The 11,555-nt window shown below is 40.8% G+C and overlaps 1 protein-coding gene across 3 annotated transcripts in view; it reads left to right on the plus strand.

Annotated features, from left to right (window-relative positions):
• LOC135502396 (dopamine D2-like receptor) overlaps positions 1-10,809 on the plus strand; it is a 207,885-nt gene extending 197,076 nt beyond the window's left edge. For all 3 annotated transcript variants that reach the window (XM_064795200.1, XM_064795202.1, XM_064795201.1), the window contains 3 exons: positions 6,467-6,579; positions 7,830-8,746; positions 9,203-10,809. In XM_064795200.1, the coding sequence (XP_064651270.1) occupies positions 6,467-6,579; positions 7,830-8,746; positions 9,203-9,453 (1,281 nt within the window). In that variant the 3' untranslated portion in view covers positions 9,454-10,809. The remainder of the gene's footprint in view (positions 1-6,466; positions 6,580-7,829; positions 8,747-9,202) is intronic.
• Positions 10,810-11,555: the final 746 nt, after the last annotated feature.

Raw genomic sequence — 11,555 nt, forward strand, 5'->3', positions numbered from 1 at the left:
TGACTAGGAGGATAATACCCCTGCTTGACATCATGTGCCGGCACTTGTAGTATAACACTAGTGCTGATCTTGAATACTGATTCTGGCAGGTGTTGAGAGGTAGTTTGGACATCGCTTGTCCCTTAAAGATTCTTGTAAGATCCTTAGTTTAGATCTTAACAGCATTGTACAAGAATCTTATAAAGAATGTACATGCGTGTACTCATGCATGTACACGAAGCTGAATAATATCTTAGTTAAGAATCTTATAGGAAGATTATCCGGCTTTTAGACCTGGGTATTACCAAAATACAAAAAGTACTAGTTGAGCCCCTTTTCTTGAATGTTTCTGCTCATTAAACAATCGCTCTTAAGAATATCGAGTATCATCTAATGGTTTGCATCTCAAAGGGTTAAGCGATCACAAGAAACGACAATTTGTAACACTGCGAAGACAGATGAGAAAAAAAACGAAGCAATCTCTCAAATCGTACACTTTGAACGCTATCATTACACCTATCGTTAGCACAACCTGACAGTTCGCAACTGATTGATGGCGAATGGAAACAAATACACCATGTACACCGTGGTGTAAAAAAGCTAATGGGATTAATCACGGGGAGTAATCGGGGAAGAGACTGATTGGGGACCAGCAGGAGATAAATTGTGACATGTTAAAAATGGCGCGAGGCGCTTCTCTTATTTCATAGTAAAGTTACTCCGAATGAACTTGGTGATAAACGTTTTTCATTAAGATGTAGAAGTACATCTCTGAATTGTTATTTTGACAATGGCCAATGGGTCCAGGCGTTTTATTTTGGGGATTTGCGAATAATCTCGATTTGCGGAAAAAATGCGAAAATGTTTGATATACGAAAAGCAGAATTTTGTAAGTTTTGCGATTTACAGTATGGTTAATTGTTAATAGTTTTCTGTATTATGATACTCGCATGTATTTCAGTGATGGCGTGATATCAACTAAATAAAAAAGTTAACCAATGATGACTGGAAGGTCCCTGAGTATCTTCAAGATGGGGATTTTTGTGGGAAATTGGCGCTAAATGACGCTTGGAAGCTACAGCCTCTTTGGAAACATGTGGAGATTAGAAAATATACTCTATGTATTGTTTTTTATAATTAATGTTCCCATTTCGAAATGGTGGCAATCTGCGCGCACTGATAAGTAATCTTTAATAGACTTTGCGTGACATTTCGTCATTGACTACTTTTTCTAATAGTAGACAATAACTCTATTGTGTATTACATGTTCACTGTGTGCGGTGTACCGATAAGTAAAATTAATCTGATTTCTGGGGATTTTAAATAATCGAGGACGAAAAAACGTTACACACGTAATAAGGTCATGGACGACGTGCAAGGTACTTTTTTTTTCTGCCGTAAAATCTGCAACTGACGTGAAAAAAATACGTCTGCTTCTTCGTGATAAATGGCTCAATCTATTTATCCTATTCCTAGCATGATTGCGCATGAATCTTGCGGAGAGAAAAAAAATACCTTAGTTATTGTTTCTTAAAGAGCTGTCTGTATCTGCTGTTGTCTCTGCGTGTTCATGACTGTTCATGACGTCAATGAATTATGCATATGATTTCTTTTTATTGTATGTTGTCTCACGTGACCTGCTGAGTTTAGCTTGACTGAAACATGTCGAGGTACTGCGCACTCGAGACTGTCATGACTGTGCGGCGGTCCTACTTGTTCCGGGTGAACATTCTTTGGCGTCAACAGACATTACAATATTCCCATTGGTCGATTCGAAAGTAAGACACGGCGGACGTGGTTATCGCCATGTCATCACTTGAAATAGTCAGGGCTTCCATATGTGCTTGCGCAACAGGCTAGAGTCTCATGACCGTTGGTTTCCAACGATTTATACCCGGATACCTGACATGAATGCGAGATTTACTCAGCCTCGGCGAAGTTTTCATATCATTGCCCAGTGCTATCACGTTATGACCATCCTCGTGATAGCGACTATTCAATTAATTAGGAAATCCCTTCTAGAACCAATTTCCTGTGCCCTGACACGCGGGATTACCTGCCAAAGCCTGGCGACTCTCACCGATATCCGCCTTTTGTCATAAAGTCGCTGCCCGCCAAGACATCTTATCATTTTGCAGGTGATGTAGAAGTTGCGTGAATGGTATATTGACCAAAACTTTTGAACGAAAGTTTACCAGCTAAAATACTTACTTTAATACTTGCTTACTTATAATTAAGTGCAACATGATGGTTTGAGCCAACAAAAGTGCGAGGGACCTTCGCACTATCTTCTGTCCCTCCTGGTAGCTTCCATCAAGTGTTCACCAAGACCAGCTGCCGCACCATATCTCGCTTCACTGCGTCAAGCCATTTGACACGTGTCCTGCCATAACTCTTCTTGTCACCATCATTGTTCCGGGCGCCGGTTCAAGTCGCTAGCTTTTTAGAGGTTCTGTCTTCTTCCATACGGACAACATCTGTACCAGCGGAGACGTCTCTTTCAGTTCAATTTAGACCTGTCAAAATATTTCCGGCATTCGTCATCAAATCACTGTCCACCAATACGACCCTCCGGTATTTCGCAGGTGATCAGAAGTTGAGTGGATGGTGAATTAATCAAGACTAACGATCCACCATACACAATTAAAATTGGACCCGTCACAGTACAGCTTCAGTCTCCATCTATTGTAATAAAAATCATCCCCCAACTTTCGCATAGTTAAAAGTTAAGTGATTCTTCTCAATCTGACTAGTATATCAAATCCAAGGTCCCCTTTATGAAGGACACCCCAGAAATATTACAGTTGCAGTCACAAATTAATGCCAATGTGAATGACTATTGTGCTAAAACTTCCTGTATGGGCCCTTTGTCATCGAATCGCTGTCCACATTTCGTAGAACCTCCTCATGAGCCATCTCAGGATTCCGCAGGTGATATAAAAGTTACGTGGATGATAAAATCGCCCAAACTTTAAGACGAAACAATAGTTTGATTACTATAAATTGCCAACTTGCTTTTCTGGGTGATGGAATCTGAAGATGCTCGCTTCCCTTTATCCCCTCCTTTTCATCGAATCGTTGTTCACCCTTCCTTTCTCCGATTCCCATGAGCCATCTTCGGATTTGGCAGGTGATATAAAGGTTTGACCCAAACTTTAAGAGGAAACTAAGTTAGATTACTACTGTCAACTTGATTTCTTAGTCATCCATCAAAATATTCTCATTCGTTGAGGCTGTCCATTCATTACGTCGTCTCTCACTGATGGGTAAGATATTCACTTTGACCCCTCTTGTTAATTCCGAGTGCCGCCAAAACAATTTTCGTCTCTTCAAAATTAAAGCTTGACCATTTGATAGGCACCAACATTTTGGCTAGCACTTGACATCCTAACACAATTAGAACCTTTTCAAAACGAAGTGGATGCCAAATTCAAGGGCGAGAGTTTCCTCTTATCCAAAGAATAACCAACCAGGTTTTAAATGGGCATTCTCTCCAGTGGTCGATGAAAACGGTTTTAAAAATGGTCGAAGATTATTTAACAAATCATCGTTAGGACACGGCAATCAGCTTTAGTTGGTAAGACTTTAAATAGTAACCGTTAGCATGAGCCTTTTAGCGTAAATAATTGGTACACTGAATAAAATACGGCAAACGAAACCACATTATTTCAGTTTTCCAAACCAAACCCAGTGTGCAATGTCAATTATGTACTTTATAGATAATCAATAAACAATAACAACACAGTTATAAAATTAGAGCAATACATTCAGACTAATATCAAGGTTGACAAATATATTTGACAAGGCCATCAAAAGGGGGCGTAAATTTGTTTGTCTCCGACACCTCCTGTCGAAGTAGGAAATGAATTATGTCTTTCCCCAGAATCAATCTCCAATTCTGCATGAAATATTGCCCCATTGTAGTTATTACTTAGCGGACTACACAACCTGATTTTGACTTATCGATGTTTATTGGGAGTAAATCGGCAATTTATTTCTCGAGTGGTGTGTTAGGTGATGTAGATATGTCAAAGGGATGAAAGACCAGGATGTAATGTGTGGTTTGATTGATGTGCGTTGGACGTAAGGTGTATTTAAACAGCAGGAATCTGATGGCTTTTACGCCTCACTTACAGGCAATCTTTATAACCCAACTATAAAAGACATAAATAGTCACTTCGCATGAGGACCTGACACGTTCCAGGTCTAAAGTGTGAACGCATTATTTGATATATACTAGTGTATACGTGCACGGGATAATGCATATGTGCTTCCATGTCAGGAAACCCTTCCTTTTCAGTTTTGTGTACATGTTAATGTAAAAAAATTTAAAAAAATTATTGAGATACATGTATTCTTGACATTTTGGGGACGTGTGCGTGTCAATTTGGTTCAATGTCGATTCTTTCCATTGAAGGGCGAGTCAAGTATTTTACCGAGGTAACCCCTCATCACTAGGCTTGGCATAGAACGCCATCTTCATCAATGATGATCAACTAATGCTGCCTTGGTGTCAAACACACGCACTCAGACGACAGGAAATAAAAATAAAAATAGTTAATAAATTATTCTATGCCAAAAAATGCCTGGTTTTATTGCAGGCGCGTCGGAGATTAAGTCTGAATTAAACATATTGTTACGGATGCAGACAGACATTTTCTTGCAAAAGCGTAGGCTGTAAGTAGCTTGTTTTTGTCTCTTGGGTATGAATGGATGACAAGCTTGTGCATAAAAGGTCAGTGTCACCTTACCCACTAATGCCAACTAGCCATGACATTTTGTCCAGTGGCAATGCCTTTAAGAGACTAGATAATTCTTGGAACGTATGAGGTTAAGAGGGATGTTCTCCACCTCCGCGGGACATTCCCTTCCTGCTGGTGTCAGTTGCCCAAAGATATTACATTTTAGCAGAGAAATTCCACAGCAGATCCCGCTTCTCTTCAGCGATAAAAGACTCAGCAGTTGATGCGACTTGCTTAAGTTATGAACATGTCACGACCGGCTGGCAAATTATGGGGATTGTGTGAGATTATTCCGCCGCAAGCGGTTAATAGACCACCGTGTTGGAGGAAGACCATCCGCGGCGAAACAAAGCCCTTAATAATCTCGGCTAATCTCGCGGGATATGGCGTTGACAGAGGAAAGAAATGAACAGGGGTTGACTGTGACAGGCTTGCCTCTTCATTTTCGGGATCATTGCGTATCGGGCAGAGATGGAATTTCAATTGGGTTGCATCCCTTGGGTTGAGTCTATTATTCTTTTAAAGGACATGAAAGGAGAAACAATCGGACAGTATTTTCAATTATTGGTGGCCGTTAGAGGTCCACAGCAACACGTTCACTTTAGATTGTGATATTTTGACCCATCAGAAATCTACTCGAGTTCAGATTGATTGACTTCAATTGCATATTTCAAACTTGTTGTCATATTATGCCCATTCGGATTTCATATACATGTACATCTAGGATATGCACTCTGTATTTGGGCCTCAGTATATGACAATCCAATCGGCTGGACTTGCCTAGAGATGCCATGTGAACCAGTGGCGATGTCTTGTCGGTTTGACCTATCTGGAGGTTAATGGTCGTCCGTGATCCGAATTCGTTTAGTACTCTTATCATTCGAAGCAAGACAACGAATGAATGATCCTTTTAATGGTGTGCCACCGACAGTTTGACCTATAGGTTGAAGACATATTTCAAGGTTTGATCTATTTGATCCATATCGAGGAAAAGCTTGAAAAGTTTTTTTTAAAATGGTAGTTGGACATTTTTTGAAACGAAACAAACCCGCAGATGACTCATTTTATGATAAACTCATCTGACCAGTGAACACAGTGGCCCAAATTCATAAAGGGCGTTTAGCTCAAAACAGCGTTTAATTACTGGATAGACAGGTTCAGGTCCTTCATGTAAATCTTCACAGGATATGAATAGGCCCTGAAACTGATTAGAGAGAAGTTACACACGTCTAACCCTTAAACACCCTTTATGAATTTGGCCCAGTGCGTGTGTTCTGAGGACATGGCCTAGTCTCGAGCATTTTTTTACATTCCTATCGGCTGAGTCTACCTGCAGAGGTCTCCATCTGGATCCCGCCCTTAAAGCCCCTTGTCATGGCAAGCCTCCCACGCTATGCCCTATCCGTCAGAAGTGCATGTTAACATGTTTAACAAGTTAAAATTGCCTTCATCGTCAAAAATCGAATGTCAAACCAACTGCCAATTGTCAGTATTGATGAATTATTTTTCTTCTTCGATAGAATAATAAGAACACCTTCCGCAACGATTGCCCGCCTTTTTCAAACAGGTAGAGCCGAAAACATTTCTTGAAGGGCGAATGGAACTCGTAACGCCTAACCTGACTATTTTTTAACTTATAAATTCACTTATCAAAACTCACTTTCAGCTATATTTAGGAAGAAGTTCTCAACTAAATTATCCATTTTCACTTTGCCTCAAAACATCTTCTGTTATTGTCGTTGCAGATAAACGTCTACCGCTGGGATTTACCTCCATTTTTGTGTGATGCATGGGTTTGTTTTGATGTCTTGTGTTCTACAGCCTCCATCTTGAATCTGACTGCAATTAGCGTTGACAGGTAGGATCCGAGTTTTTCCCTCCATGATTGACCATTCACTCACATCTTTACCGGAATATAGATGCCATTATTATCCACTAGGTCGAAATTATCGATAAGATTCTCACACGACTCTTAGCGAAGATCTTATGCAGCTATTGATAAAGCAATCCCCCTAACAAAGATTGAGTTTGAATAGTGAGGTTGTTGCGAGTGGGTTCGATTCATATCATTCTCACAGTAAATACAAACCACATGGGTCGAGATCATGATGATGCTGTGCCTGTTATGCGAGTTTGTGTAAGTGACTTTTTAGAATCTGCGAATTCGAGAAAAACCGAGAGGGACTTGGAAGGACAAAATAGCCTCTGCCCGAGCAGATCCTCCCATGGGGAGAGGGCGGTATGGTTTGCGTGAAGGCTGCTATCATCCAATGCATCTTTGATGAAGCCGGCAGCGGCCATAACCTTAGGTTTTTCCGAATGTGTCTTAACTACCATTATGCTGACGATCTCGTACGGGTTTCGTGGCATCTGGAGTGTCGATAGTGTCTTTCGGGACCGGGCCAAGGTTGATTGATAGGTCAGGTTGAAATTTTGTTTTAGAATGCTTTTACAGAATGTCTGTCCTTTGATTTTGGTCGTTAATAGCGTCAGGGCCTGTCACCTCTGTCTTTTTTGATGCGATTGCCAGTCGGAGCACGTCTTGATGTGATCGTGCGGAAGACTCTCTCTCTGGCTGCGAAATATCGTCAAAAATGGTTTGCAGAGCTAACTGACCTTTTTGACGCTTATCTATTAAAGGACAAATGACATTATTAAGCCCATTATAACAAAGCTCTCGGCTGTCGAGTCACCTTCCACTCTTACAGCAGTAGTTTGATCATCGAATTTCCCCCAAAAAATAATATATTCAAAATATAACTGAATTATCAGGCTATTCGGATTTTAATTCGGACTGTACCATGCGGACCCCCCAGTTCAGTCGCCACTGCATCGGCCCACACAAAGATGATAGCTGCATGGAGGTTCCAATGACTCGGCCAGATTTTTTTTCTTCTCCTTTTGATGTGGAATTATGGGAGCTTCTTCTGGGAAAAATGCCATTGATCCTTTTAAACTATCTTAACTAATGATCTCACAAGAACCTTCAACAGATTGAGAAACCGAATAACATCTTAACTAATGATCTTATGAGAATCGTATCGGGGTTTTGGACCTGAGCGGTCATCAGATTGTTTTGCAAATTTTACCATATTTCTCTATTTTCAGATTTTTCGCCGTGACACAACCAATAAAATATGCCAGGCACAAAAACTCGAAACGGGTGCACGTGATGCTAGCGCTAACATGGATAGTTAGTGCTGCAATAGCGGCACCTATCGTCCTAGGAATGAATCAATCTCCTGCTCGAGGGCAAGGAGATTGTGGATTTTATAACACTGATTTTTTGATATATTCCTCAATGGGGTCATTTTATATTCCAACTATCACCATGGTGGTGTTGTATTATAGGATATTTAAAACTATACACGAACGCGCGAAAAAACAGCGCAGTAGAAATAGAAGCCGTGGTGAGATGTTTGAGAATAGAAATGCAAAGGGGAACGAGGGTGGCTCGCAAAGGACTAAAGGGAATCATGTAGATTCTGGGGTGAATTCGACGGCGAAAACCGAGGTCCTCTCCCTTCCTAGTCCTTCCCAATCTTTCATGTGTAATCGGAGTATAGCAGAGGAGGTGTCGAACATGGGCACGACTGACACTCAGGAGGACGAGGAGGAAGAAAAAGACACCCTAGCGGACAATGTTATAACCAATGAAAAAGCAGCAGAATTTATGTTGAGTCCAGTTGTCGCTGATGGGAACCAAATGAAACCAGATTTAGACTCTGGTTACTCTGCTCCAACCAATGTGATCGTTGAGACTAAATTTTCTACTGATATTCCGCACAGTAGAACGTTCCTGAAACTCCCTGGGCGTAAGAAAATGGGCACGGGGGGCAGGAATGGCTCCACCAGATCGTCCACTTCGTCGAAACGCTCCACCAATAGCAATGGGAGTCAGAAAAGGAGTGTTACGCGGTTTCAGTTTCATGTGAGGAGGCATAGTAACAGGGGGAGGAAGAGCAGGGATAGAACTGCTAATAAAAGGGAAAGAAAAGCTACAAAGACTCTTGCCATTGTTTTAGGTACGTACATATACATATCATTGTATTAATTAGGTACGTAAATATGAAGTTAACAGATTTCTGACCATTTTTATTCGGATATGCTGCCGTTCAGACTGAACCAAGTTTTAGAATCGCCAACAAATGCGCCAGCTCAGGATGCTATTGCCGCGGTGATGCCATCTACACAAGTTCTCATCAACAAGATTCACTCGCTTGCAGACGCGTGGAAGGGAATGGCCATTTTGAATCAGATTGCAACTATACGCTAAAGAAATATCGAAAGACTGTTGTATAGTTGAAATAATTGAATGGAATGTTACAAAGAGTTCCTGACCATAACAAGGTCCAGATGTAAGCGGGCTTTGTCAGAATTACCAAGGTGGTACAACATGTATACATCGAAACGTCATCGTAACCTAAATTTCTTTGAGAATCCTTTCTTTGACCTGTAACTTATTTTCCTTCCTATTTCAGGTGTCTTTTTGATTTGCTGGTGGCCGTTCTTCACCGTGAACAACCTCATGACGGCATTCTGCAAGAAATACGGGGAATCGGTCCCGGCGTGCGAAATAGACACTATACTCATCTCATTCTTTACGTGGCTCGGATACATCAACAGCTTTCTCAATCCCATCATCTATACAATATTCAACATAGAATTCCGAAAAGCATTTAAGAAGATATTGACAACTAAACCTATCTGCGTGTGCGAATGTGGCCGTTAATGGTCAGCGCCATATTTTGACGCTTATTGAAAACCACATGCCACTGTATATTTGGGTGACCCATTAAGACCCGAGAACATCATGTAATTCTTACGAGGAGTGTTACTTAAAAACATTTCTAGCAGAAAATAACGCCTTTAACGACATTGACATTTCTTGTTCTGTGGGGTTAAAGGGTTAAACTAACTTCCATCCCATGACGTATATGGTTTCGAATGCAGCTATTTCGTCATACTATAAGTAATGTATGTAGCTATTGTGAGGTTGCTATTGCATTTCAGGTGGTCATGTCAATTGCGTCTGTAATTATATGGCAATATTACACTTTTTCTTGAGTTGCCAAATTATCGCGAACGTTACCATGACCTGTTACCAACATGTTATTACGCCACATGTCACTTCAAATGTGTTAATCTTTGTCTCAGGCGAAAGGTACCTAATACGTTTTTGTGTCTACAATTTTCCAAGTTATTCAGTATATAATTATGCATCAAATAAGGTGCAAGATGACCCAACTTGGTGATCTAATTGAAGCTAATTAGTATTTCAGCGAATTTCTATCAAACGCAAACTATCCTTCAGGAACTGCCTTACTTCAGAAACCGACACAAGGAGGAGATGGCATTTTAATCGCATTCAAATGATTTTTCTTGATGTTATTTCACTGTTGTTCTGCACGGCTTTTGTGATTGTAACGGACCAGATAGGCCTGCAAAAGTGACGAAATCGCGACGGAATAACGCTGCAGTGAAACCAGACCTTTTGGAAGGACAATGGCTTTGTGTTTAAGTGAATTTCGCATCATCAGTTTGGTAGCAGACTTTTGCAATTACACCGCAAACGGAAATGGACCTTTTCATTTCCTGTTCAAAACTCCAGCGAAGATCAATTAGCGAGGTTCGGCCTATTGAACATGTGATCAATAGGGTTCCATTCAGAAACTCGCGTATGAGAATTCCATACCAGTGACTCGATGCATCAGTTGCTTTGATACCAACTGTGCCGTGTGTACAGGAGCAATGTATTGCGAAATTCACTATTTGAAATGCTTTGCCCCTTTCAGGGTTGAGAAATATTAAGTGCTTGCCTCCATATGGGTTAATGATTCAGTTTACTTCTGAAGGTGTTTCCAGTAATTTTGCAGTTTCAATCGTGCGAGAGGGACGGATATCTGGTTAACGATGGCCACCTTTGTATCAGTTTCTTATAACATTTTCCCCTGTCACTGTCAGGGGCGTAGCTAGCATGGGGGAGGGGAGGCAAACGCACCCGAGACGTCACCAAAAACATGTCTATTTGACCTTGATTTTGGCCGATATCATTGTTAAAAAGTGTCACTTTGCCCCCCCCCCCCCGACCAAAAAGCTAACTCACACCTGTCTGTAGTCTAATGTGCCGCGTTGATTCCACTGACACTACGTCCAACATGGTGTTAAGTCTTCTTTTATAACTATGGGAAATATTGTCTTGCATTCCTCAATAAGTTTTCAAGGTTTTGTCACAAACGCCAAGACACTTCTCCGTACATTCTTAAAAACTATCAACATGAATTTACCTGCACAATCAAGAGTCTTCTTCGTCAAGCAATGACGATCATGACATAAATGCCTTAGAAAGTAGTTTTATTGAGGGCGTCTTGTTCTACTTATGTGCACTGATCAACCTCGTTAATTCATACATGTACCAGGTCAAAAAAACGTAGGTTTCTCAGTGCACCTCCATATTTACTGTGGCTCATCATCGCGATAGTACTTTTTTGTATTATGAAAAATAATGCACTGGTATGTCTACTGCATGTGGACAATGTATTGTTCTCACTGGTACCTGCATTTGCATATAATTCAATTGTCGAAATCCTCTTATATTTAGAACGTTGTTACTGTAGTGGTGTAGGTAAAAGGTGTAACACTGGTTACATGCATGGTTGGTGCATCTTGCCTTTTGGTCTACACTGCACTCGGGTACGTCTTTCATTCCGCACCTTACCACACTATATTTAGTGCAATGTTTTAATTCGAATATTATTGGGCATGTTGGGTAATACGGCTTGGACTTTAGAGTATTCTGCAGTCAGCGGCACCCTTTGTATTATTGAGGGTAAT

The sequence above is a fragment of the Lineus longissimus genome, chromosome 18 (assembly GCF_910592395.1).
Source record: "Lineus longissimus chromosome 18, tnLinLong1.2, whole genome shotgun sequence".
In the NCBI taxonomy this organism is placed as follows: domain Eukaryota; kingdom Metazoa; phylum Nemertea; class Pilidiophora; order Heteronemertea; family Lineidae; genus Lineus; species Lineus longissimus.